This window comes from Phoenix dactylifera, chromosome 16 (genome assembly GCF_009389715.1).
Source record: "Phoenix dactylifera cultivar Barhee BC4 chromosome 16, palm_55x_up_171113_PBpolish2nd_filt_p, whole genome shotgun sequence".
Lineage (NCBI taxonomy): Eukaryota > Viridiplantae > Streptophyta > Magnoliopsida > Arecales > Arecaceae > Phoenix > Phoenix dactylifera.
Window position 1 is genome coordinate 13336947 of NC_052407.1, and position 27992 is coordinate 13364938.

Genomic DNA, 27992 nt, shown 5'->3' on the forward strand with positions numbered 1-27992 from the left:
GCAAGAATGCACATGATTTACGCACCACAGACAGAAGGGGTGATGCTGTAACTTTAATAAAATTTTTTAAAAAAAGTGGATATAATTACTTGGGATCCTTTGTCAGTGATGTTGCTGATCAAAGTGCTGCGGTATAGGTTTTGGAGAGCTACCATAATGAGCTGTACTAATGTGGCCCTCTGATGCCACAAGCCCATTTCCCAGCTGCATGTTACTCCCAATTAACCCTAACCCACCATTCATAAGTCCATTTGTAAACCCATACACTGAAGGCTTCTGCTGCAAATTAGACCTCACAGCAGCACCAATTTGGCCTCCAATATGATGCAATATATGGCTGTTTTGACTTCCAACATACTGCTTTGGTTGCTGCGACAGTGGAGCCACACTGGACTCAATGCTGGAAAGCCCAATTCCACTGGAGCATCCAGAGTTCATGGACACTGCCTGTAGATTACTAAACCCAGGAGTTGGTACCATTTGCCTTAGTTGTCGTGGGATACCCATTGAAGCCATTGATATACTGTTTCCACCAGAACCAAAGGCAGCATTGGCAGGTGGGTGCTGGTACCCATTAGATATTGGTCCTAAACAAAAAGGACACAGTCATTGTCGCTGCAAAAAGAACAAAAAAATGAATAAGAGTAATCAAAGAACAAACAACTAGAATTACCATTAAATGCATTGAAGGAGGCACCATCAGTTAAGCCATTTCCAGTTGGTAATAAGTTACCCATGTTGGCAATGCCTATACCAGCACCACTGGCTGTAATATCAGAGTTTTCTGCTGCAGAAGAAACTCCAGAATTTGTGCCGCCATTATGGGGTATACCAGTTGTTGGAACCATTGTATTCAGAGAAGAGAAAGATGTGAAATTATGCAACAAAGGGCTGTGGTTTGGTAAACTCCTCATTATCAATTGCAAATGGTGCTCAACTGGCTCCATCACCATACTCGTAATCTTCCTGATCACAAAGATAGGCATGTTTAGAGCAGTTACAGAAGTTAGCAAGGCAGTCAGCAGAAATACTGCAAATAAATTAAGAATATCTAGGTCTTAAAACACAAAGACATGGGTTAAAAACACTTGACCTTATAAAATAATTGTTGCACCAAAGCAAAGAAATATTGATACAAGAACAAGAATACCTTCTAGCAGCATCCTTGAATATGCACTCTTCCAACAGCCTTGCAAGTTCTGGTAATCTATGCAGCCAATCACCGGAAAAGGGATGACTTCTTCTTCCAAGGTAATCGTAGCTGTGTGCACTCGATCATTTAGGGTGGTCAAGACAAATAGTAAAAAAATCACTCATTCATTATCCATAGCACTAGATATTTAGCAGCAGATTAACAGTAAAGGCTCTAGATGTATATCATGTGCCTAAAGGATGAATGCAGCTCAAAATATCAAACCTTGACTTCTTCAATGTTTGTCTAGAGCATGGTCTGCCGTACCAGTCCGTACCGGCCGGTACGTACTGGTCCGACCTAGGACCGGTACCGGATCAGCGTGGAATCCGGTATAAGTAGCTTATCGTTGGAGAACCGGTATGAGACCGGTACGTACCAGTCCGGGCCACCATCGGTACGCCGACCCGTAACGGTACGGCGGACCTTGGTCTAGAGTGTTACTGATTCTAGGAGAACTTTGAAGGGTCATTCCAGAAAGCATATGAAATTAGTTTAGTGAACAATAACATAAGCTCCCTTCTCAATTCATCTTCTAACTTTCATGATAATCCATTCTCTTGCCCAAAGTTGAGTTAACCAGAGATTTCACACCACAGTACTGAGAATTGACTCAAGTCCAGTAGCATTTAGTCTGGGTGGTTTATGTCAAGCTTTATAAATATGAACATGCTTTGCAGATTAAGGTTTCACAGGTACATTTATCTTATCAATTAATGTATCACAATTTTCTGTTTATCCCAAAGACTAGCATGGAATACTATAATAGAAAAGGCAAGAATTTGAAAGGAAAGTTATAGTAGAAGTAATACACACAAATAGAGGCATACCCCCTGAAGAAAAATTACTTATAAACAATGATAGACATGACAATTTTTAAGTGCATGAAGTTTCCATCTCAGATAAAGTGGCTAGTTATTGCAAGTTGTCATTCCAAACAACTCAGCAACTCAGCAACTCAGTTATGGCAAATATTAGTGAAACAAGACAGAGGAATAGTGGCAAAATCAATCACTTCTCTCATAATGGTAGGTAGAACCAACTATGATGCAATATTCATATCGGCAAGCCTCTACTGTTGACAGAAGCACACTGATGAGGAATCTTTGATCAAGCCACAACCTGTTGGTGACAAAGATGCAATAATGTTACCTAAGGATGGGCGAGAGAGAGAGGGAAGGAAAGGAGAGAGCATAAGAGGGGGGAAGACCATGACAAGGGGTGGCAAGGATCCCATATGATAAAAAAGGCCTCAAGAGGTGTTTTTTTCATCCTGCGAGGATCGGGCCCTGTATTTCAGTTCTTCTCCTCCCTCTCTTGCTCTTACCTTCTTCTCCAGCCCCCTTGCCGAATCCTGCCAAAACTGACATGATTAGGGCCTGCTGTGCCGGTATCGGGCACCGTACTGGTTGCTCGACGACATGAGTCGGTACATGCCCGTGCCATGCCGTGCAGACCTGTACCGACACAGGAGACCGTGGAAGAGAGGAAAAGAGAGAGAGCGAGTGGGAAAGGGAGAAAGAGGGAGAGGGAGGGAGGCCAGCGGAGGGCCGACGCTGGTGCCGGTGGCAGAGGCCACAGCCGAGCTCCTGTTTCGTTTGAAATAGGAGTCCGACTAATCACCCCTGTTTCGTTCATTTGGATCTAATCACCCCTCTGCCCGCCAGTGTACCCCGGCCGATAGGCACCCCCAGGCCACCTTCCAAATAAATATAGCAATCCGAGAGTGAATGCGCAATCTCCAAATCCACACCCCCTCAATCTGTCGCATCTGGGCCCTCGTCACCGGACCTCATTGATTGGCATTTGGCTGGATTAGGCTGGGCCTCTCTAACCTTAGCCATAAACGTCAAGCGGGCTCCAGCCCAGATCTGTGGTACGCCTTGGCCCGCGATAGAGACTTACTGAGAACAAAGCTGTGTGTGGCCAGTGAGTGACTGATTTGTGTGCTTCCCACTTACAGTTTAATTCATTTATCTTTGACAGCAAAAACTTTCTTCTAATGAGGAATCATGTCTTGTAATTGTACAGATAGGAATTGGTCTACTTGTATTGCAGCAGCTAAGTGGAATCAATGGCATCTTATTTTATGCTAGCGCTATTTTTAAAAATGCTGGTATGTCCAAGTAATTTAAATTTGATATATCTTCACACCTTACAGTACGATATACTATTTATTCAAATTTATGTCTTATGGAGCTATTGCAACTATGGTTTTAAATCACAGTGTGATGGGGGTGTCTCGTAATGACCAAATCATTTTGTTCTTGTGAGAAAATAGGAACCGGGATGGGGTTAGGACTGAGAACCCACACTAGGAAAGAACAATAAAGAGAAAAAAAGGAAATGAAAGAATAGAAAGGAAGGAAAGAAGAAGAAAAAGGAAAGAAAGAAAAGAATGGAAAGAAAAGAAAAAGAAATCAAGGAAGGAAAGTAATGGCGAACCACTCTAGGGGAAAGAGGGAAAGAGAAAGAAGAAGGAAAAGAGGAGGAAGAAGAGGCTATAGAGACGCAGGACGAAGAGAGGAGGAGGAGGAAGAAGCAGCAGAAAGGAGGCTAGGATTTTTTATTCAATCATTCCATTCTCCTAATTCATGAGAGGGGTGGCCTTTATATAGGCCTTACATCAGGTCAAACAATTGACGACATACCAAAATTGGACCCTCAATCCGTTGACTAAGTCAACCGATTGATTACATACCAAAATCGATCTAATCACTCGACCCAATTACATGACTTAACAGTAACCCAATTGACTTGACTAAAACCAAAACAAATAACCAAATCAACTCGACCCATAATAAAAGCAACTAACTAAATTAACTCGACCAATAATAAAAGCAACTAATTGACTCTATCATTTGAATAAGGGGCTCTGATATCCCATCAACTCCTCCCAGATGAAAAAAACTCAACCTCGTCGAGTGCAAGTCTGGCCGGAAAAATTTCTACAGGCACGATGAAGGTGGTGCTGTTGGGACCAAAGTTGGCGAAAAAGGTAAACACATACATGACAATGAAGCCGATGTGGTGGCCCGGCGTGGTCCAGTGGTTGTAGAGGATTGGGGAGGGAAAACCAAGCTGATGGAGGACAAGTGTGAACAGGGTTGGGAAAAGGGGGGGGGTTTGCAGTGTGAAAGAGGTTTGGGGAGGAAGGCTGGTTGGACTTAGGCCTGTGGAAGGCCTTGAAGTGGTGGGCGGGCCTGTTGAGGCCCACGCTAGAATGGCCCGGGTATTTGGGCCCGAAAGGCCTATGGCCTGATGGCCCGAGGATCTTGGTGGGTCGCGGTCAGAGAAGGGGAAGGAGGGGGTTGGTGGGATTGGGTGAGTGTGAACACGGGGTAGGGGTGAAGTGGTTTTGGGGTTTTGGTGGAGAGGAAATGGGGGACGCCGGTGGTGAAGAAGAGTGGGGTGGGGGGGGAGTACACGGTGGCCAGCGGCATCCGCCGTGGGTGGCGACGGATTTAAGCGGCAGCAGCGGCAGAGGATGGCAGCGGCGTCATTGGCGGAGGCGAAGGGCAGAGCAAGGTGGAGGTGGCATTGCGCGGCGGGGTGGTGGCATTGGAGGATGAAACTGATGGAGGCAGAGGAGAACGGTCGCGGAGGGGAGCAGCGGCACAACCCGGGGCTTCGGTGGCACGAGCTTCGACGGCACGGAGACGCTTGGGCTTCAGCGGCACAGTGAAGGTGGTGAGACAGCGACGAGCGGCGGAGCACGGCGGCATCGGGTGGCAGTGAAAAGAGGATGCGTCGGCGGGTGGCGGTGTCGACCGGGGTGTCGATCGGAGGGGAGGAATAGGTACTCTTCGCTTTTTTTTTTATAACTCGGATCTGGTTGGATTCGGGTTGTCGGGCGTGACCCGCTTCGATAACCTGTTAATTTCTCCCGTGCAACGCACATGCATTTTTTTCCAACTGAATTCGGGCTAGAAGATGGTGGGTTAACGGGTTTGGTTCTTACCCGTTAGTCTGGTTTTCTTCAACCTTCCAATGGTTTTAGGAGAGCGCTTTGAGCTTCACGATGCTAGCGGCGGCCGGGGCTCTGGGACCTGCGGCGATGGGCGGCAACCGATCATGGACTCCGACCGGCGATGCTTCCGGTGATGCGTCACCGACAGGGTCCTCTTCGGGTGGATGCACGCACGGATTTGAGGAGAGCCGGACCCTACGACTCTCTGTAGCGATGGAGTAGGCGATAGGGCGGCGCGGCAAGGGGCGGCCGATCACAATAGCGAGCGGCTCTTCTCTGGGTGGTGCGGCACGAGCGACGGGACGACGAACCGGGCTTTCTTGGTTCCTCACGGTCGGCGTGGCTGGCGCGGTCGATCCGGCGGTGGTGGCGCGAGGTGCAGCTAGCGGCGGTCGGCGGTGGCGGGACGACCGCAAGGGGTGTTACGTGGCGGAGGCGAGTGGGGGTGAGGGTGGCCGCGGGTGTGATGGCGGGTGGAACGAACTGAGGCAGGGGCTTGAAGAGGTTGCACGAGCCGTTGAAGAAGGGAGGGTTGTGTTGTGTGGGCCGGATGAGATGGGGTGGGATCGGGAGTTATGGGCAAGGGGGTGGGTGCATGGCGAAGGAGGCGCCGGTCCCCTTTTCCCTTTTTTTCGTGTGGAAGCTGAGAGAGAGGAAAGAGAGAAGGGGAATAAGAAATTGGATCGTGGCTTTAGCAGCAGGGGAAAGGGGGTGGGTGCATGGCGAAGGAGGCGCCGGTCCCCTTTTCCCTTTTTTTCGTGTGAAAGCTGAGAGAGAGGAAAGAGAGAAAGGGAATAAGAAACTGGATCGTGGCTTTAGCAGTAGGGGCAAAGCCGGGCTGCTCTGATACCAAGCTGATGGCGGAGGAGGCGCCGTCGCCGGGGGAACCAGCGCCGGTGGTGGGGCCGCCTCCCCAGCTGCCGAAGTTGGTGCCGTCGTCGGGGGAACCAGCGGCAGGCCGCTCCTCACCATTCTCGGAGTTACCCCCTCTCCCTCGTCGCCGGCCAGGGACAACCGTGCGAGCGCTGTCCCAGAGGGAGGAGGGCTTTGGGCCCTCGTGCCGCAGCGGTCACGGCGCCACCTCCGCCTTCCCTCCACCGAAGAGGAAGAAGATGAGGCTGCCTCGGGTTTCTGGCGGCCCGACCCATCCTTCTTCGGCCTAGATCCCACGTGTGCCCCGGGTGGGCTTCTGGCCCTCTTCAGCAGGCGTAGGCCCAAAGCCAGCTCCGCCCTCGACCTTCCCAACTGGCCTTCACTCCAATTGCTCCTGAAGCTCCCAAGTCGCCGACTGAGCCACTCCTCCCTGGCGATCTCCTCCGGGAGAGCTTGGACGGCTTCTACCAGTCCTCCAGATCTGCTAGCGGAGATTCAGGTTAGTTCTGCCTTCCCCCATATGCACTCCCAGGGGAGTTTTTACTTTTCTCACAAGACCAAAAAAACAAAACAACGCAGCAATGGCGTAGGTAGAACATGGCGAGTCTCCGATGCTTTCGGGCACTCAAGAGAAATAGGAGAAAGAAAAATAAAAAATAATCCTACCATTGCATCGGAGACTCGCCAAGCTCCTCACCATTCTCGGAGTGAGGAGAATGGAGACTCCACAGATCTGGAGACTAGCCCAGATCTGTGGTACGCCTTGGCCCACAATAGAGACTTGTTGAGAACAAAGCTGTGCACAACTGCGTTCCAGTTGGGGCTTTCTTACCTTGCGCCGCCGCCGTTCCTTCCCCTTCCTCTTCAAATCGCATCGCGTTGGTGGGTCATCTTGGGGCTCCATCCTGCATCTTTTCCTTCGTTCTCTTTCTCATTTTCTCTCTATCGGCTCAGGTGCCTTATGGCGGTTGACATCCTCGCACTGCAGGGTTCTTTTAACAAACACATACCAGGCTCGCCCCATTGTTTCTTTTCGGAAATCTAGCCAAATATTCAGTTGTCGGACGAAAACCTTAAATCAATAAATAGTTTTGAATTCTTCATGTTTCTTTTCCTTCCTCTTCGTCATTTTTTTCTCTCTTTTTCGTTCATGTTGCCGTGGTTAAGAAAACTATCCTCTGGCAGTGCTGAGGAGAGTCGGGGTCAAGGGAGTGGAGGTAAGGAAGCCGGAGCAGCTGAATAACGTGGACGCCCTCATCATCCCCGGTGGCGAGAGCACCACCATGGCCAAGCTCGCCGATTGCCACAACCTCATCTGTGGCTTTTTATCCCTTGCGATCTCCCTAGTTTCAATAAACCTCTTTCAGCAAAAAGGAAAACAAGAAAATTTGTCTGCTTTTTCCCCCCTTAATCCCTCTTTACTTGTTTTGAGGAGGTTACTGGTCGGTTATTGTTTAAATGCCTTTATGCATATGTTTCTTTAATCTAGCGCACTTTTTCATTTTGTCTTCTCCTTCTAAATTCTTGTCTATGCTTGAAACTAATGTGCAAACAAGAAACATGCTGCTTTTGTTGATATATGCCTCCGTTTTACTCACAGGCTCCCCTTTATCAATCTGTTCTTGTATTTTCTCTTTTTCTTTTTCTTTTTCTGCAGCGTGGCAATGCAACATCTCATCACATATGTTATAGACATGAAACTTGACCTTTCTATTCTCTTCTAGAGACAAGTAGTTCCAGTTCGCATCATCCATTAGAAACGTGATGTGTTGGAAGTTGATATGCAAGTGGGAAGCAGTTGCTTTGTTATCGTTTCCATTGCAGTCATCTCTGTTTCATTCTTGATCTACATGTGTGCCTTGGCATATGTAGTGATGTTTTAACCTTTTAGTCTCTGCTTTCCTCTTAACCTCCTGTCTATTGAAATGCTATTGTTGGCGAGCATCCCAATCACATAATGTATTAGGGAAGTACCATGAGAATACAACTGTATTAGAAATTGTTACTCGCACATTATATTGACTTTTGTAGTTTCAATTTTCTGAATATGCGCCTGGAAAGTGATGTCTCTATGGAGTCCTCCAATTACCATTATGTTTCCATGTTGATCTTTCTAACTAGTTGAGGTACCCTTGTTGTGTTAGTATTGCTGGATTCTCCTGAATGAACTAATGGGGAATCAAAAAGAGGCCCAAAATCCGAAATGCCAATGTTTTAAAAATCCTTTAGATCTTATATTCTTTACTACCTCTAAACCCACTTGACTACTCCAAAGAAAAAAATGGAAGAACATATATAGAAAACACAGCTAAAATAACTTCGATACATATGGGCTTAAAGTTCAGATAAATTAATTTTGTGTTTATTTTGGTCAAACTAATATGATTTATAACCATGGTCTGCTGAATCGACCAGCATCGGTACGGTATGGCTATTGAAATCGTTTCCGACCCGTACGGTACGACTATTGAAATCGATTCCGACCCAATCTGGTCAGAACCGATCAGTTCATGGCCTGTACCGGTGCGAACCGGCTCGGTTCCCACCGGTATATACCCGTACCGATGCGAACCGAGCCGGTTCGCACTGGTACGGGGTGTTCTTCACGAAAGACAGTGCGTGGTTAAAACCACGCACTAAGTGCCATGCGTTGTGGCACTTTCTCTGGCTCGTTTTCTATTTCGATAGAATGGATGAACATTACAACTGCTCAATGATTACATAATGTTATAGTTTTGCAGCTTCAGAGCTTTGAAACTATTCTGTCAGTGCCTAAGCTTGCAGAGAAAGAAGGGGGTCCTGATAGCTTCCGTGGAGTGTTTATACGTGCCCCAGCCATCCTATAAGCAGGACCGGATGTTGAAGTACTAGCTGATTGTTCTGTTCCTTCTGATGATGTAAGGACTATAATATCTGCTGATGAAGGCAAGAAAGTTTGTGTCTGTACCTTCGCTTCATTCAAATTCTGAAAGAAGGTGGTTGAGCAATTTTCAAGCGTCTTCAAGAGCTCTACCAACCCCTTGAGGAGTGAAATAATCTTGGCAAAGAAGAGAAGAGCAATCTACAAAGCGATAACTATACTCTTACCTCTTCTTTTAGTGCATAATTGTATCACTTGCTCATTTAGGAGCTTTAAATTTCTTCTCTATTTCTCTTTGTAAGGTTTGTTGGTGAGCCCCTAAAACCAACGGTTAGGTTTAATTGGTGATCCCGTAAAACCAATTGTAGGATTTTGGATTGTGAGTCCGGTAAAACAATCTAACTATAATCCGAGGGATTATAGTGAATTTCCAAGGAAATGCTTGGGGAGTGGACGTAGGTGCCTTGGGGTGCACCAAACCACTATAGCTCTTTTGTATTTGCATTGTGTTTATTTTGCTTCCACTACACTTATATGCTCTAACACAAGCCAAAACAATTTACCCATCTATCAACTTAATTAAGGTCTTAAAAATTTAGAAAACCTAATTCACCCCTCCTCTTGGGTTGTTATCTTGGGCAACAAGTGGTATCAAAGCAGATGCTCTAGTATTAATTGTTGATCTCACGATCAAGAGCCAAAGATCATGACAACTCAAATGGGTAGCTCTCTATCCGAGGGACAATCAACAAATAAACTACCCCTATTTAATGGCACGAATTACATCTATTGGAAAGCAAGAATGAGGATATTTATACAAGCACTAGACTTTGATATATGGGGAATCATAGTGGAAGGACCACACACACCTACCACTAGTATAGATGACATTGTCATCCCTAAGCCACAAAAGAAATGGGATGATAATGATAAGAGGATGGCTCAATTTAATGCCAAAGCCATGAATGTCCTTTATTGCTCGCTTGATGCAAATGAGTTTAACAGAATATCAACATGTAATTCAGCTAAGAAAATTTGGGATAGATTAGAAGTTACACATAAAGGCACAAATCAAGTTAAAGAATCCAAGATAAATATGCTAGTACACAAATACGAACTATTTAAAATGAAACATTCTGAAAGTATAACTGAAATGTTTACAAGATTCACCGACATAATCAATGGTTTCAAAAGCTTAGGCAAATCTTATTCTAACTCTAAATTGGTGCGCAAAATTCTCAGGTCTCTACCGCGTATGTGGGAGGCCAAGGTGACTGTAATTCAAAAGGCCAAGAACCTCAATATATTTCAGCTAGAAGGCTTCTAGGGTCACTCATGACCTATGAGCTGACAATGAAGCAAAACTTTGAAGAAGTCAAGAAAAAGAAGACAATTGCCTTCAAGTTCACAATCCCTAAAGAGAACAGTGAGTCAGATGAGTCCGATGATGAAGAGGGGTATGATGAAGAGGAAGTAACGATGCTTGCCAAGAAATTCAGAAAATTTATAAGAAATAAGAAAGGACTTCACAAAAGAAAGCCATTCTCCAAAGGCAGCATTAGCAAAGAAAAGAGTAAGGACAAAGAAAAGAAAAGGAAAGTGCCCATCTGTTATGAATGCAATAAGCTCGGGCACTTCAAAATAGATTGACCACAATTAAAATGGATAGCAAGAAAACTCAAGAAGAAAGCTCTCATGGCTGAATGGAGTGAGAGTGAGGGATCAAGCTCAGAAGAGGAAGATCAGTAACATACAGCTCAAATGTGCTTCATGGCAAACGACGATCAGGTAGATGCTGAACTTGATTGTGATTTTATAATAGATGAATTGCATGATGCTTTTCTAGACCTAATGGAAGAACACAAGAAACTAATTCACAAAAATAAAATGTTAAAAAATGAAAATCAGACTCTTATGGAAGAAAAATTAAAACTATCTAATAATCATGAAACTTTAAGTAAGAAATTAACTCATGAAACTGAAAAATTAATTAAAGAAAATAGTGAGCTAAAGAGAGATGTTGAAAAATATAAATCTTTGGTAGATAAATTCACACTTAGCTCAACAAAATTGAATATGATCTTAGGTAGTCAAAGAGCCGTTTACAATAAAGTAGGATTAGGTTATAGAACAAATAGTAAACAAAAATGTCTAAAGAACTTGTTTGTTAAATCCAAAAATGAAAACATAATATGTTATTGTTGTAACAAAATAGGACATAAAGCCTATGAATGTGATTTTAGAAAACTTAACTATAACAATAAATTAAATGAAAAAGGCACACCAAGATTTAAAAAAATTTGGGTTCCAAAAGGAACTATAACTACTAACTTTAAAAGACCCAATATAGTTTGGGTACCTAAAATGGATCCTTGATTTTGCTTGCAGGTATGTCTTACAACCAATAAGAAGAATCGACTATGGTATCTAGATAGTAGTTGTTCAAGACATATGACTGGTGATAAGGATCAATTCATCACCGTGGAATCTAAAGATGGTAGAGTGGTAACCTTTGGTGACAACGACAAAGGTCACACATTATTGGAAAGGATAAAATCCATATCACTCCATCTATATTTATAGATAATATTTTATTGGTTGATGGTCTAAAACATAACTTGCTAAGCATAAGTCAAGTTTGTGACAAAGGTTTTGAAGTTTCTTTCAAATCTTCAGCATGTATAATCACTAGTTCCAAAGACAACAGTATTGTACTCATAGGACATAGGCATGGAAACATTTACATTGTAGACCTTGATGATCTAGCCAAGAAGAATGGATTATGCCTAATTGCCAATGAGGATAAGATAAGCAATTATCAACAAAGTTATTAAGTTAATGAAAAAAGGCACCTTAGAAATGAATCATGCGAACATAACTGTATGTGGGATCATATAGTTGAACAAAGCAAATGTCAATCATTACACAACGCTATAGGGGCGTTTGGTAACCCCAACAGGATCACCACGGTGATCTAAGATCCTCGGTGATCTGAGATGGGGTGATTTGATCCCCAGTGATCTAAAATCAATATATCTGGTAGGCTATGGTCCAGTGATTAAAAATTCTCGAATATCCATGAGTAACTTGTTTGGTATGGTGCGGGGATCCAAGATCACCGACCACATAATACCACAAATACCCCTGATATATCTTACATGAATTCTTTTATGTATTTTTAATTCTTATGAATCAAAAATGTAAGTCAATATGCTAATTCCTATAATAGCTCCATAATTTTGTCACATATTCTACTTTTAGTAGCCCTTATCATATATTTATTAATCATATAAAATATATTATAATAAAATATTAATATATTTATCAATATATTAATTATTAATATATTCTATAAATATATATCTATTACTCCTATAAATTATTAATCTTATAAAAATATGTTATTTTTCATTATAGAATTAATAGTTTTATTTATACTTATAATAGATTTTTTAATACTAATAATTATTTTGATTAGGAAAATAAGGTAAACAGGAGTAATATATTAAATATTTTCATTATATAAATATAAAATATAATAATATATTTCTACTATAATTTAAAATTATCCTTCAATAATAATAGGATAATAATATGATTAGTAATATATTATAATATAATATATATATCATTGATATAATATATAATATCAACATAATATTATATATATATAACATTGACATAATATATTGATGGTATATTGATATATCAATTTTTCTGTTAAATTGAGGGGTATTTTTGTCTTTAAGTTTCAACCTAGGATCACTGCCATGGGGTGATCTTGGATTTTCGACCTCAAGGACGGGTATCCCATCACCGAATTGGACAGTGATTTGAGGAGTGGAGGTGATTTAGGATCACCGCCACGTAGGATCACCGTGGTGCAATAAAATGCGGTGATTTCATCACCTCCACCCACATCACCCTTGATCCTGGGACGATCATTCCATACCAAACGCCCTCTATATGTTGCATTAGACTACCCAAACAAGTGATCATAATTATAACCTTGCAACCAATATATTAATTAGATGCTAGCAACCAAAATCTTTTACCAAGGATGACACAACTCAATGATTGACATACTAGGACTCAATACTTATACCGGTAGGTTATTAGTAATGGTACAAATTAGTATAGTAATATACTAAAGCATAGTATGACTATTGGTTCCAGCACAGCAAAAGTGTTCATGAGCCGCACAGCCCACCCGATCCACTCAAGCTTGGAACATTTCGGATGGGCCTGAGCTTGAATTTTTAGCCCGACAAACCAGGTCATGCCTAAAATATGAGCCTGCCTATTAAATAGGTTGGGCTCGAGTTTAGATTAGCCCAGTTAGATGCGGATCTTATAAAAATATAATACATATCACAAATGGATGCCCTAGCCCACCATTAGATCATAGATTTAGGTGTTCAACATCAATTGAGGGCATCTCCTCACCAAGACAACGCCTCTGGCCATCGAGCATCGTCCAACGGCCTCTCGATTTTGTCAACGACCCCAACTGTTGTATTTGAGGTTGTAGCAGTCCTCGGTGCTAGGATCTATCCACTTCAACTGCTTCCCACTTTCTTACAGGATCAACAACTAAGGATTGGTGGGGCCTTCAGAAAGGAGGTGCAGACCATAGGTGCCAAAGGAGGCATAGACTTAAGGTAAAATCCCAGAGCATCGCATCTTGAGAAGCAAGTGAAACGAGGTCCTCACATACCACCAGGGCTAGCCCGAGCCTTAGGCAACCGAGGCGGTCGCCTAAGGCCTCGGCCCAAAGGAAGGCCTCCAGGAGGCAAAGAGAAGATAACCATAGAAGGAAGGGATAAGGCAAAAAGTCACCGACTTGCGATGAAATAAAGAGAGGACAGGAGAGAAAGAGATTGAGAGAGAGAGAAGGGGGGGAGGGAGGTTCCTTGCCCTGTTTTCTGTGTTTGACTATGACCAAAAGGAAGCAAAGGCCCCATATAAAATGGGAACAGGAGCTGGCTATGAGTCTTCCCCCTTGATGGAAGGGAGGTGGAGAGTTTCCTGGCTTGCAGAGGGGCAATTTGGGAAGTTGGGGACAATAGTTTTGTTTTGGGTGGAGAGAAAGAGAGAGGAGGGATTTGGTTGGCTTGATACACATGTTTGAAGCCACTCTTATCTTTCATCCCTTCTCTTTTTTGGTTTTGGTCTTGGTTTTCCTTCCCTCACATTACTCCTGATCCAGCTGGGCCATCAGCAAGAAAGATAGGGGGATTGGAGATGGACTTCTTGGAGGGTGGAGATTCTTTTAATTTTCTCCTCTCTGTTTCTTCTCCCCTCTTGGGTGGTAGAGAGAGAAAAGGAGGGAGAAGGGGGGGGGGGGGTTGAATGGCTGTTGTGCTGTGATGTTGCAGTTGCTGGTTGGGTACTCACTTGAAGGGGAGATGGTGGGATGGGACTTTTATTAATTAGATGAAGTGAATTTCCCATAATGCCCGTACTTTCTCTCATAGAGAGGTCCCTTTCTGGACAAATTCTTTCCTTCGCCTTGACCATGAAGTGCCATGGGATAACCTTTTCCTATTCTGCTATTGCTTGACATGGTAAGCATTATCTCAGTTATTTAATCAGTTTCATGGGCCCTTCTTTTAGAGTAATTACTTTTCCGTGCTTCCATTTAAGAATTATATTAAACTGAAGAGGTTTCTTGTCTATCTTTGTTAGATTCATGTATCTTTGTTGAAATAGCGTACTTGACAACTATCTATTTCCAAATCATTTTTTTAAGTATTTTGTACTTATTAAATTTTTTATTATTAAAAAAAAAAGGCTTCATTCACTGAATTAGCCTTAGGCCTCCAAATGTATTGGGCCGCCCCTGCACACCACCCCTCCCTCCGCGATAGTGAGTCCTCCCTCACCGTCATCCGCTCCGGTGTCATCACCCTCCAACCCTTCCTTTGTCGTGCTCACCAGGAGATCATCGACCCCCATCGCCTCATCCAGTCCCATACCCTCTAACTCTCCAAACGCCGACCCCCATCTCCTCCAATCCTCTACCCACGTCCACCTCTCTAGCAATCTCTATGACCTCATGTCCCACCTTGTCTACCACTTCAACCTTGCTAGAGATGCCAACATGATTGCAAGATCGAGCTCCACTCGAGGAGTGCGGCCTTGCCAACATCTCCACCATCGAAAATGAGATATGATGGCTCTTCGAGACCAGCAACAGGCTCCAATCCGAGACCATGAAGACCTCCTGGAGACTTAAGGCACAAACAAGATGGCGGAAGCCCAAGGTCTGGCCCAAAGCCGAGTAAGTACCGAGCTCAAGTCTAGAAAGTAGGCCCAGAGGCCAGGCCAAGTAGGGTGTGGATCCGACTTATTTTAGTTATATCCTAGACTTAGCTCGACTTGAACCCAACCTGGCCCACCTGTTGAACAGATCTATTAGGAACATACCATGTGTTGGTATAATAATGAACTAAGGTGTGTGATAGACCTAGTACCTTACTAATATGGTACAACCAATACGCATCAGTCCACAAATATTGTACTCTAATTCTTGAAGCAACTGCTTTGAAATCTCTTTGGAATCTTGTACCCATATTCATTCTCTCTTTCTTTTTTTTTTGAGAGAGAGAGAGCTCTACTTCCTTGCTTCCATACCTGAATTCACTCCAATACTCGCTCACTCAAAATTGCGAATTAGGCACTCCAAGATTATCTTAATGAGGAGGTATATATTATGATCATATCCATTGGTCTCCAACTTCAGAAAAAGTCCAGCAAGCTATGCAAGCACATTTATGGACTTAACTAATCTCCTCGTCTTTCTTTTGGCTGCATTACCCGTGTGGCATACTCCAAAGGTTTTACTATATATGCTTAGGACTTAAGGTTCGCCATTTCAGTACCAGACACCGTAGCAATACCATCCTTTGACAATATTGGTATGCGATATGATACAGTAAGGTTCAGTCCACCGAATGTTGGTATGATATCGTACAGCATACCAATTTGGTACCAATACGGTACAATACATCATGTATGGTACAATACCGATCAGTACAGCAAATCTTGCTTAGAGTTCGTATTGTCTTTGTCCATTCCCATAAAGAACGGACTATTAATGTTTTTTGTTTATGTTTCATGATGGTAAGTGGTATAACTCATTTAAAGTCGGCCTGGAACACCAGTTAACCTTGGATATATCTGGCTGTCATGGCAGGAATCACAAATTTTATACTCAATTTTATTTTTGGACCATGAAGATAGGTAGGTCTTAAGAAGCAGTGCTGCTTGAAGTATACAGACAAAAATTGACAGGCTTGTTTATCTATATGATGATAGTTTTCTAGAAGTGTTCTTGCAAGTGCCATTAAAATCAATTCAAGTAAAACTACTTTAGTCATGATATTGGATATTAAAGCAATTGCTTTACAGCATTCATCAATCACATATCAATTTAAGAGTTCCAGTTCCTTCGAGGAAATTAATAAGTTGTTATAACAACTCCAATATATCAATGGGAACAAAAGTAAGCAAGAAAGCAATTTGAAGTTTGAACTTCAACATATTAGCTGTATAGAGGTAAATGGACATATGATTGCACAATATGGCATTCTTAACCTATTATGTAAGCTCCAAAATAGTCTAGATGGAGGCGACAAACTGAAAGCAGAGAGAAACCAGAATCTAAGCCTACAAAGGAAAATCATGGCAGCAAAGAACAAAGACTGCAAATACCTCCACTTTGGCAAACTCCGCAACAGCCTTCTTAGCCTGAGCTGCCTCCTTGTACCTCAAGAAACAATACCCTTTGTTCTTTCCTGTTTGTCCATCCATCATCATCCGCACCTCCACAATCTCTCCAACCTTCCCAAACACCGTTCTTATGTCTTCCTCCTTCGCATCTCTATCCAGCCCTCCAATGAAGATCTCCGTCTTCCTCTGCCATTGCCGCTCTGATATCCCTGCTTCCTCATCTCTAGGAGCAGCTGCCGTTGCCGCCTCCACTCCCTCTCCCCCATCCCGTTCTGCTGGAAGATTCTTGTTCTCCTCTCTAGAATCAAGATTCTCCGTCTCCATTGCATCCTTCTGCCGAGCAGGAGCCTCGCTAGCTGCCGCATCAGAACTAGGATTTTCGGATTCAGGCTGCTGGGCAGGGAATTCTTCTGCTGCTGCCGCCGGTAAGTCTCCTGCTGCTTCTTGGGCTTTCTCCTCCTCTTTGGCCGCAGGCGATGCCTTTGGAACTCTTTTCTTGATGATCTTCTTCTTCACCACCTTTACCACCCAGGTGGTCTTTCTGGTGGGTTTCGTGGCAGTTTCCAGGGGTCCCACCGCAGGAGTTTTCGATGCCGCAGGTTCAGAGACCTCCATGGAAACATTCTCCGGCGCGACGGCGGGTTCTGCCGTGGGGGTTTCAGCGGCAGCCGGTCCGGACGCCTCCGGAGTGGCCTCGGATTCAAAGGCCTGCATAGAGACATTCTCCGGCGAAACGGCGGGTCCGCAGTGGGGGTTTCAGCGGCAGACGGTCCGGAGGCCCCCGGAGTGGCCTCGAGGGGGCGGCCGGCTTGGAGGCCGGAGTTTCAGTGGAGGCGGGTTCCGGAGTGGTGGCGGGCTCCATCACGGGGGTTTCAGCGTCGGCCGGCGTAGGGGGTAAATTGGGAGGTGGGGGTCTCGATGGCCATGGAGGAGGGAGGGGAGACTTCGGAGACGGGCGTTTCGGCAGCGGCGGCAGCGGGGGATTTGGATTTGGGGGTGGATTTGCGGACAGTTTTGACGACTTGTCTCTTGGGAGCCATTGGGACGGGAGAGATTTCTAGGGTTCCGAACGGAGAAGGGAATGAAGGGGATGAAGAGGGGAAATTACCGAAAGGGGGTTGGTTTTGTTGCCCGTTTAGCCCCTGGAGGCCCGCAGAAGACCGGATCAGGATGCACGAAGCCTTTCCCACACATGATAAGGTAGAAAGCCACCTGGGTGAGAACGGGAGTACGCGGTAGCCAGACCACATTTCGAATTTGCGTTAAATGAACTCACGTGCGTGGGAACGGGAGAGCGATGAGATGAGATTAGAGGCTTTGAAAGCGGCATGATGGTTTGGTTTGTTGACATTCGCACATGCAGATCAAGATGCGATGATGAATGAATAGTGGATAGAACGCTATAGACAGGAGGCATAGAACTATCTGGTGGTAGGCGTTTGTTATGACCGGGCTGCTTGATCAAATGAGGGTTTCATAAAGTGGTCAAAATAGTTTGACATGCGTACATCATGATTATTAGATTAATTGGAATCTATATGTCTTGTTTAAAAATCATTCATCGACTTCATATTAGACCTTAAAAAAAAGGTTTTTACACGAATATCCTCATAAATATCAAATTTTGCATGAATACCCTTCCAAAAGTAATATTTGCATGTATACCCTCATAAAACACTAATTTTGTTATTTTGTCTTTTTTTATCCTTGTTTTTGCATGTACCCACACCATCTAAGGCCGTTAAAAAATTAGCGGTTTCAAATTAAAATGACTGACATACCCTTAATAGATGATGTGCAAAAGAAAATATATATATAAGGTGATCACGATGGAAGACAAAAAAGTAATTTCAAAATTCTAAGAACATCAACCCATCCCTCTAACTAAGCAGTGTTGTAGTCTTGTATTCTTAACCCATGAGGAACGTGTGCCGGGTTATAAGTACTTCCGAATCTCTCACTGAAGCTCTGACTTTGAAAAGTGTCCTCTGGCTGTTAATACGACTCCGTCTAACTAAGCAGTATTGTAGTCTTATATTCTCAACCCATGAGGAATGTGCATCGAGTTATAAGCACTCCCGGATCTCTGTCTGAGGCCCATCTGAAAGGTAGGACGTTGTGAAAACAAGCACTTTCTTGAGTCAACCCCTAAAGATCATAAGTTGACCTATGAATAAGTTGAGTCGAACCCAAAATGGCCGCAGATAGAATACAAATAGCAATAAAAGCTAGCACTTTCACAAGTCAACCTTAGTGATCACAAGTTTAGAGTTTAGGGTTTAAAGTTTAGGATTTAGGGTTTAGAATTCAGGATTTAGGATTTAGGGTTCAAGATTTAGGATTTAGGGTTTAGAGTTTTAAGGTTAACAATTTTAGGATTTAGGGTTAAGAATTTTTGGGTTTAGGGATTAGGGTTTGAAATTTCGGATTTCAGATTTTGAATTTTGGATTTCGGGTTTAGAATTTCAGGTCTCGGATCTCAGATTTCGGATCTCATGTTTCGGATCTCGCATTTCGGGTTTCGAGTTTCGGGTTCAGGATTTTGGATCTCGGGTTTCGAATTTAGCGTTCAGGATTTAGGGTTCAGGGTTTAGGGGTTCAGGGTTAGGAGTTCAGGTTTAGGGGTTCAGGGTTTTGGGGTTTAGGATTTTGGGGTTCAGGGTTAGGGGTTCAGGGTTTGGGTTTCAGGATTTCGAGTTTTAGGATTTAGGGGTTTAGGGTTTAGGGTTTTAGGATTTAGGGTTAGGGCTTAGGGTTCAGGGTTTAGAGGTTAGGGTTTAAGGTTTAGGGCTTAGTGTTTAGGGCTTAGGATTCAGGGTTCAGGGCTCAGAATTCAAGGCTCAGGGTTCAGGGCTTACGGTTTATGGTTCAAGGTTCAGGATTCAGGGTTCAGGGTTCAGGGTTCAGGGTTTGGTGTTCGGGGTTCGGGGCTCAAGGGTTCAAGGGTTCAAGATATAGGGTTCAGGGTTCAAGGGTTCAGGGTTCAGATGTTCAGGGTTTAGAGTTCAGGGTTTAGAGTTCAGGGATTCAGGGTTCAGAGTTCAGGGATTCAGGGTTTAGGATTTAGGATATAGGGTTTGAGGGGTTTAGAGTTTTAGGGATTTAGGGTTTAGGGTTTAGAATTTAGGTTTTAAAGTTTTTGGTTTTTAGATTTAAGGCTTAGGGTTTAGGGCATAGGGTCTAGGGTTTAGGGTATAGGGTCTAGGGTCTTAGAGTCTAGGGTTTTAGGGTCTAGGGTTAAGGGTTCAGGGTCTAGGGTTAAGGGTTTAGAGTCTAGGGTTTAATGGTTTAAGGGTTCAGGGTTTAAGGGTTCAGGGTTTGGGGTTCAGGGTTAGGGGTTCAGGGTTTAGGGGTTCAGGGGTTTAGGGGTTCGGGGTTTTGGGTTTCGATTTTTGTTTTGGGTTTTTGGGGTTTTGGGGTTTGGGTTTTGGGTTTTGGGGTTTTGGGTTTTGGGGGTTTTCGGGGTTTTGGGTTTAGGGTTTGGGTTTGGGTTTTCGGGGTTTCGAGGTTGGGGTTATCGGGGTTTCGGGGGTTCGGGGGTTCGGGGTTCGGGGGTTCGGGGGTTTTCGGGGGTTCGGGGGTTCGGGGTTCGGGGGTCGGGGGTCTCGGGTCCGGGGTCCGGGGTCCCGGGGCCCGGGGTCCTAGATCCGGATTTAGGGTTTAGGGTTTATGGTGTTTAGGGTTTATGGTTTAGGGTCTATGATATAGGGTTTATGGTTTATGGTTTAGGGTTTAGGGTTTAGGGTTTGGGGTTTTGGGTTTTGGGTTTTGGGGTTTTCGGGTTTATGGGGTTTTGGGGTTTATGGTTTGGGATTTGGGGTTTGTGATTAGAGCACAAAAGTAAAATTTTCATACTATCTTAATTAGTATTATAGCTAATCTTTATAAATAAAATTAATTAATTAATGTGTTATTTATGTTTGAGTGCAAGTAATTCAAGAGACCCAATAACGCTGGGTTTCAGCCCAATGCCCGGCAGCTCAAGCTCCACAAATTCCCCAATGTCCGTGATGAGGCGACTCAACAGTTCCTAACCTAAAATTCCCATGCATTCACATCAACGGCCTGAAGCAAGTGATTTCCCAATGTTTTCAAGCGTTTCCGAGCAGGCATCTCAACTCCCCAAGCTCTTTGACTCAAAGCAAAACTTCCCAAAAGCCATCCACAAATCCAACCGTCCGTGAGGAGCTTCCCAACGTTCGTCATCCCCAAGCCGCGTCTCATCCTGAGTAAATTCCAGCCAAGGAGTCTTCTCAACGCCCCAACGGTCATCTACGTTTCCTTCATTCCATCGTCCGTGGCTTCCAACGAACAGACAACGCTCCAATCTCATCTTCCCAACCGACTGTGGATCTCCCAAGCATCGTGGCATCTCATCAGCGTCCTTCCGTCTCCCCTGTTTCTTCCCAGCTCATCCACGCGTTCCAGCAGAAGAGTCCCAAGCGATTCGACTTCATTCATCCCGTGTTTCAAGCAACCGGATCATCTCCAAGCCACGTCTCATCCGTGGGTCTTGCATTCAAATCCAACATCAATGTCTGCAGCTTCTAAAAATTCTGCAACGTTCCCAGCCGAAGAGTTCCAAGCCGTGTCTCATCTGCTCCCAACAGCTACCAAATCGTCCACATTCGAAGCTCCCCATTCGTTCGGTTTATCCTAGCAGCGTTCTAGCTTCTTCAACATGCTGTAAGAAGGAGCCAAGCGAGCAAGGTTGGGACGGATCCAGGTAGAGGCGAGAAGAGGATTCCATTCATTTAACCACAGCCGACGGAAGAGGAGGAAGCCATCTGGTGAGGAGGAGAGGCCTTTCATTCCTTTTTGGGAACCGACTACATCCTGGGGAGGAAGGAGGGGAGACGGAACAAGGGGGAGAGGCGACGAAGGAAGGAGCCAAGATTTATCATCCATTCGGTAGAGGATTTCCATTCAAAACCATTCGGGAAGAGAGAGAAGTTCCCTGTGAAGGAGCCATTCGGACAGAGTACTCTGTTTTCTTGAATAGGAAGGAAAAAAAAAAGGATTTATGTTTTATTTTTGTTATTCTTTGCTAATCCTTTTTATAAAAATGCTTCCATGTCATATGAGTAGCTAAACCTCTTTTAGCTAAGGCTAGGGAAAAGCCTAGCATTTTCTTCATGTATTTCCTTTAATCATCAATGGGATTTTAATGTTTTTGATTTGATTTATGGTGCAGTAGATTGATAGAAATTATTTCAAACTTATATATTTTCTTTGATTTGTTATTTCCTCCGGGTATAACAGATGCTTAGAAATCCCTGTAGTTTAAAATAGAATTACTGTAATGTTGCCCATAAAACTAAATCTATTTTATTATGATTAATAGGTGATTTTAAGAAAAGCATGATGAAGTGCTAGGCTGAATCCTGATGCCTTAGTTATATTTTTGTCAATCCGAATATTATTCAGCCTTTAGTTTTTGTTTACTGTCAAATCCCTGTGGATTCGACCTCGGACTCACCGAGAATATTACTTTGCTACACCCTATACTTGGGGTATTCTACATTTAATTTCTCTTTTTAAAAAAAGCAAGATTAAAACCGTAGCAAGTTTTTGGCGCCGTTGCCGGGAATTTGCAACGTGCGAACGAGAACAAGGCTGCAAATTTCAATTTTTAATTTCTAGTTCTTCAATTTTTCTTTATCTTTAACACGGCTGAAATTTCAAATCTTTTCAGATTCAAGGGCGACACAAAGCAGGACCAGTAACGAGGAAGATCAAGATCACATTTTTGGATTCCCGAAGTGAACGAACTCCGGCCATGAGCATTTTAATTAATTTTCCTGTTTTGTTCATATTAGTTCTATTTTTCCTAGATTAGAATTTTACTCTTGTTTAAAAAAAATAAAACAAAAAATTATTAATTAAAATAATAAAAAATAAAAAAATATTTAGCTAGTTTGTTTGATCAACTATTCAAATGCAATTTAATGTCATGATATAAAATATTAAAAATCTTCTTGATTGTTGCATATAGTATAAAGCATTTGCATAAAATAAATCTAAGGGCCGAACCCATTAAAAAGATAAGGTCGGGATTTCATCACTCGTCCTTAGCCCAAAAATCACCCCAGTGCATAAATATCCTAAGCTTAATTAAAATCAACTAGACGTTGGCCCCTAAGGATATTCGAGCTCAATAGGACGAAGACCACTGAAAGTTGCACCAATTTCGCTCTATGGCCCGGGTCGATGTCTAGGCAAGCTTTGTCCCTCTAAGTGATTGAAGGGAGACAGTTTCTGTTCGAGGAAAGTGGGTTTTAAGTGGGACCTTTGCTACACGCATCGTGACCCCTCCACTTACCTGGGAGCTTACCTGGTCGACTAAGGTTACTAGACCGGATTGGAGGCTTAGGTGTCCTCTTCAAACCAGTTAGGAGCTGTCTAGAATTTTTAGGAAAACCTTAGAAATTGTTGAGTGATGTTTTAATGCATGTTTAATTTTAATTAAATTTTTGTTTTATAGTATTAGGGTGTTTGTTTTTTAAAAAAAAATTAATATATATATATATATAGTTTATGCTGTTGTGGGAGAGAGATAAAACGAATAGATTATTTCGAGTTGAATCAAGAGAAAAATTTAATTGTTCAAAATTCAAATAATCAAATGGAAGATAATGGTAGTAATCAGGGAGATAATGAATTTCAAGATGACTTACCTATTAGAACGCTTCGTGATTATCTACAACCCACTAGGACCAGTACCCCATCCTGTATGGTTATTCCTACTACTGCGGGAGCTTTTGACATGAAACTAGGAATAATCCAATTACTCCCAAAGTTTCACGGACTTGATTCTGAAAGTCCCTATTTGCATCTGAAAGAATATGATGAAGTGTGTTCAACACTTCATTTCAATGATGTCACTGAAGAGGTAGTTAAACTTAAGTTATTTTCTTTTTCTTTAAAGGAGAAAAGCTAAGTCATGGTCACACTCCTTAAGGCCTAGGACCACAGCTACCCGGCAAGAAATGACAAGAGAATTTTTAAAGAAATTCTTCCCAACACATAAAACAAACACACTTAGAAGAAATATCATGAACTTCGCACAAAAAGATGGAGAAATATTTTTTCAGTGTTGGGAAAGATTTAAGGACCTTCTGCTTGCTTGCCCACATCATGGATATGAAATTTGGAGGGTCATTAGTTTCTTTTATGATGGTTTGTCCTCCAATATGAGACAATTTGTAGAAATGATGTGTAACGGCGAATTCATGAGTAAGGAACCAAATGAAGCCTGGGATTATTTTGATCTTTTAGCAGAAAATGCACAAGCTTGGGATACAACAGATAAAAATGAAAAATCTAAAATAGCACCAAATGCAAAAGGAGGCATATATCTTATTAAAGATGATAATGATGTCAATGTAAAAATTGCTAATCTGACTAGAAAGGTTGAAGCCATGGAATTAAGCAAGGCCAATATAGGAAAAGCACAAACTATTGTTGAAAGTATATGTGGAATTTGCGAGAGTAATGCACATGTGACCAAGGATTGTCCTACAATCCCTGCTTTTCAAGTATTGCATGATCAAGCAAATTTCACCAATACTTATAAAAGACCATTTCCAGAAACATATAATCCTAATTGGCGAAACCATCCTAACTTTAGTTGGAGACATGGACCCACTGCCAATGAATCTCAAGAAAATTCTGTTCCTACTCCTTATGTGCCACCACATAGGAAATCCCTTGAAGATATTTTGCAAACCTTCATGCAAGGGCAGACTCAGATAAATCAGAATACAATGCAATCACTCCAAGAACTTAAAAATTCTGTAGGTAGAATTGAGGCTCAACTCAATGTTAGGAAAAAAGGGACATTTCCAGCCCAACCTCAATCTAACCCAAAGGGTCAACATGAGGTCCATGAAGCAAGTTCATCCCAACCAAAATTTGAACAAGTTAAGTTTGTCACAACCCTTCGTAGCGGAAAAAGAATTAACAAAGAAATTTCGACAAAAGATGACAAACCTGAAAAATCTATTGAAAAGAAGGATAAAAATGATAATGAACAAAATGATTCAATACCCCATCACAAGATAGTTGCTCCATTCCCTCAGCGCTTGCTTGCAGCTAAAAAGAAAATACCTGACCAAGAAATTCTGGATATCTTTAAACAAGTAAAGATTAACATTCCTTTATTAGATACCATTAAGCAGATCCCATCTTATGCCAAATTTTTAAAAGATCTTTGAACCATAAAGCGAAAGCTTTATGTACAAAAGAAAGCTTTTCTAACTGAACAGGTGAGTGCTATTCTCAAACACAGTACCCCACCTAAGTATAAAGATCCTGGTTGTCCTACCATATCTTGCATCATAGGAAACTTCAGGATACAACGAGCCCTTCTTGATTTAGGTGCAAGTGTTAACTTACTGCCCTATTCAGTTTATGAACAATTAGGACTTGATGAACTAAAACCCACCAAGGTTACTCTCCAACTTGCTGATCGATCTATAAAGATACCAAGAGGAGTAGTCGAGGATGTACTTGTCCAAATTGATAAATTCTATTTTTCAGTCGACTTCATAGTATTAGATACCCAGCCTGTCATGAATTGTACCACTCCAATACCTGTCATCTTAGGCCGCCCATTTCTAGCTACTTCCAATGCTTTGATCAACTGTCGAAATGGAATAATGAAAATGTCATTCGGAAATATGACTATAGATTTTAATATATTTAACATTTGCAAACAACCCGATAATGACAACGAAAATGATGAAATTCATGGAGTTAATCTGATCGACTCCATTGTAGAAGATGCTCTTGTCCCATCTCTTTCTTCTGATCCGTTAGAAACATGCCTAACTCATTTTGGAAATACAGAGATAAACCAAAACTTTAGAGAAATCAGTGCTATATTAGATTCAGCTCCTTTGTTGGATACAGATAGGTGAAAATCTCGTTTTGAAGAATTGCTCCTACGCAACAATAGTCCTCTACCATCTAGTATTCAAGCACCTAAACTTGAGCTAAAACCTTTGCCATCTGAGCTCAAGTACGCATACCTTGGTCAAGAAGAGACTTTTCTTGTGATCATATCATCCCAACTCGAACAAAGTCAAGAATTAAAATTGTTAGAAATTCTCAAAGAGCATAAGGGAGCAATAGGGTGGACAATTGCTGATATCAAGGGAATTAGTCCCTCAATTTGCACTCATAGAATCCACCTAGAAGCTGATGCCAAACCTTCTTGTCAACCTCAACGTCGATTGAACCCAAACATGAAGGATGTGCTTAGGGCAGAAACTTCTGGATGCGGGAATGATTTACCCAATTTTAGATAGTAAATGGGTAAGTCCAACCCAAGTGGTCCCGAAAAAATCTGGTGTTACTGTAGTCAAAAATGCCAACAATGAATTAGTTCCAACTAGGGTCCCCACTAGTTGGCGTGTATGCATTGACTATAGGAAACTTAATTCTGTCACTAGGAAGGATCACTTTCCTCTACCTTTTATTGATCAAATCTTAGAAAGGTTGGCAGGTCATAAATATTATTGCTTCCTAGATGGCTATTTCGGTTATAACCAAATTGCAATTGATCTTGAAGATCAGGAAAAGACCACTTTTACATGTCCTTTTGGCACATTTGCTTATAAGAGAATGCCATTTGGGTTATGTAATGCTCCTGCAACCTTCCAAAGATGCATGCTCAGTATTTTCTCTGACATGGTTGAGCACTTTTTAGAAATCTTCATGGATGATTTTTCGGTTTTCGGCTCCTCTTTTGAAAACTGTGGGACAGAGATAGTGGCAGTGGCATAGAGAGTCACGGAAGTAGAAACTACATCAGTTGTTGGCCCAATTTCTCTTCTTTCTTTTCACACGGGCAACATAGGGGAATAAAAAAGACCATGAACCAGGGTCCGCCGTACCGGTACCGGGTCGGCGTACCGGTGGCCGGCCGGACTGGTATGGTACCGGTCCGGTCCGGTACGTACCGGCTGGTACCGGTCCCGTACCGGCCGGTACGCGGTGGTTTCAAAACCACAGCGCGCGGCGCTGTGGTTCTAAAAAAAAAAAAAATCGTACCGGTGCGAACCGGCCGGTACGGGCTCCGAACCGGCCGGTTCGGATAAAAAACCGGAAATACCGGTTTTTTATCCGTTCCGGTACCGGTCCACGGCCGGACCGGTACGTACCGGCCCGTACCGGCCGGTACGGACCGGTACGGCATTCCATGCCATGAACATTTGTCAAAAATGGAAAAAAATGGAAGATTATCTCCTTTTTTTTACAAAGGAGGACAAAAGTGGATGGTTGTGGATGGTTGAAGTCGAGAATCTGACTTTCAGGTTTTCTCGATTTTGTCATCTACTATACCCGGTGGTGAAATCAGAGCTGGTAGAGCGGCCCTCGGTCCGGGGTAGGTCTATAATCAAATCGGTCAAAAATCGGTATAGGAATAGTCAGTCAGTAGTAGTTAGTTTAGCTATTCCTGTCTTCAGTGAAGCTATCTCTATGCGGTTTCGCCTACAAGGCCTCTAAAATGAACGAGAAGAGCGGTTTTTTAGATTATAAGGTGGAGCGCAGTTTGGTAAGTAAGCATACTCCATTTTTGTCTGGTTCTTGTGTTGTAACGGCACCCTTCGTTTCGTTTGTAGTGCAGAAGGGATATATTTTCGATACGAACTCATTGGTTGGATCGGACAGGGAACTTCTATAAAAGATCTTTCCACTCATTCATCATACTCAAAGTCAAAGTCACGGCATGGGGGGGCTGAGATTCGCTTTCCGGGAGTCGATAAATGGTCGCCCCCCGTCCTTTCTTTCTCTCGGTCCGGTAGCGAGTAGCTTTCCTTATGAACCGATAGCCCTAGAGGAACGAGCCCACTAGCCGGAAGGAAAGCAAACTGAAAGCTCTACTGACGAGCGTCCCTAACTTGACTTGCCCGAAAGTGGAGCGATTTCCTGACTCAAAAGCCGAAAAAAACTCCATGGACTCGCTCGAACTTGGTGTAAGGGAAGGGCTAAAAGCAGGTGGAAGAGCTATAAGTAGGGAACAAGTCCTAAGGAAAGATAGTACCGAACCCGACCTATCCGGAAGAAATGATCCCATCGATTCTAATTCTCAAGCTGAAGCATCAAAAATGAGTACTTCTGAGAGAGCTACCTTTGCTGATGACAAAGACAGGGGCAAGGATCTTGTGGAAATGTCCCACCAACAAATAGAAAGAAGGTTAGCCCGAGAAAGCACCGTCGGTAGCGAGCCAATTTCTTTCTTTTTCGCTGAAGGTTAAAAAAACAAAAAAGTAGGAAAAATAGGTAGAAAAGATGTAATAGAGTGTAGGCAAGTTTTCAAGCGAAAGAGGGAGTAATGAAAACCACATTCCAAGAGA

At 42.9% G+C, this 27992-nt stretch overlaps 1 protein-coding gene and 1 non-coding gene across 5 annotated transcripts; both read right to left on the reverse strand.

Annotated features, from left to right (window-relative positions):
• Nucleotides 1-497: 497 nt before the first annotated feature.
• Nucleotides 498-18272, reverse strand: LOC108510701 (heterogeneous nuclear ribonucleoprotein D0-like). Of its 4 annotated transcripts, none has more exons than XM_039114610.1 (4): nucleotides 16612-18272; nucleotides 1151-1261; nucleotides 698-962; nucleotides 498-615 (listed from the first exon to the last, which is right to left on the reverse strand). In XM_039114610.1, the coding sequence occupies exons 1-2, from the start codon at nucleotides 17341-17343 to the stop codon at nucleotides 1220-1222; spliced, it is 774 nt and encodes a 257-aa protein (XP_038970538.1). In that variant the 5' UTR covers nucleotides 17344-18272; the 3' UTR covers nucleotides 498-615; nucleotides 698-962; nucleotides 1151-1219. The 4 variants fall into 4 exon arrangements, with proteins under 4 accessions (XP_038970538.1, XP_038970537.1, XP_038970536.1 ...); XM_039114609.1 differs by having other exon boundaries at nucleotides 734-966; nucleotides 16612-18271; XM_039114608.1 differs by having other exon boundaries at nucleotides 698-966; nucleotides 16612-18271.
• Nucleotides 18273-23666: 5394 nt separating this feature from the next.
• Nucleotides 23667-23773, reverse strand: LOC120104145. Its single transcript, XR_005506598.1, has one exon. It is a non-coding gene; the product is annotated as a small nucleolar RNA R71 (small nucleolar RNA).
• Nucleotides 23774-27992: the final 4219 nt, after the last annotated feature.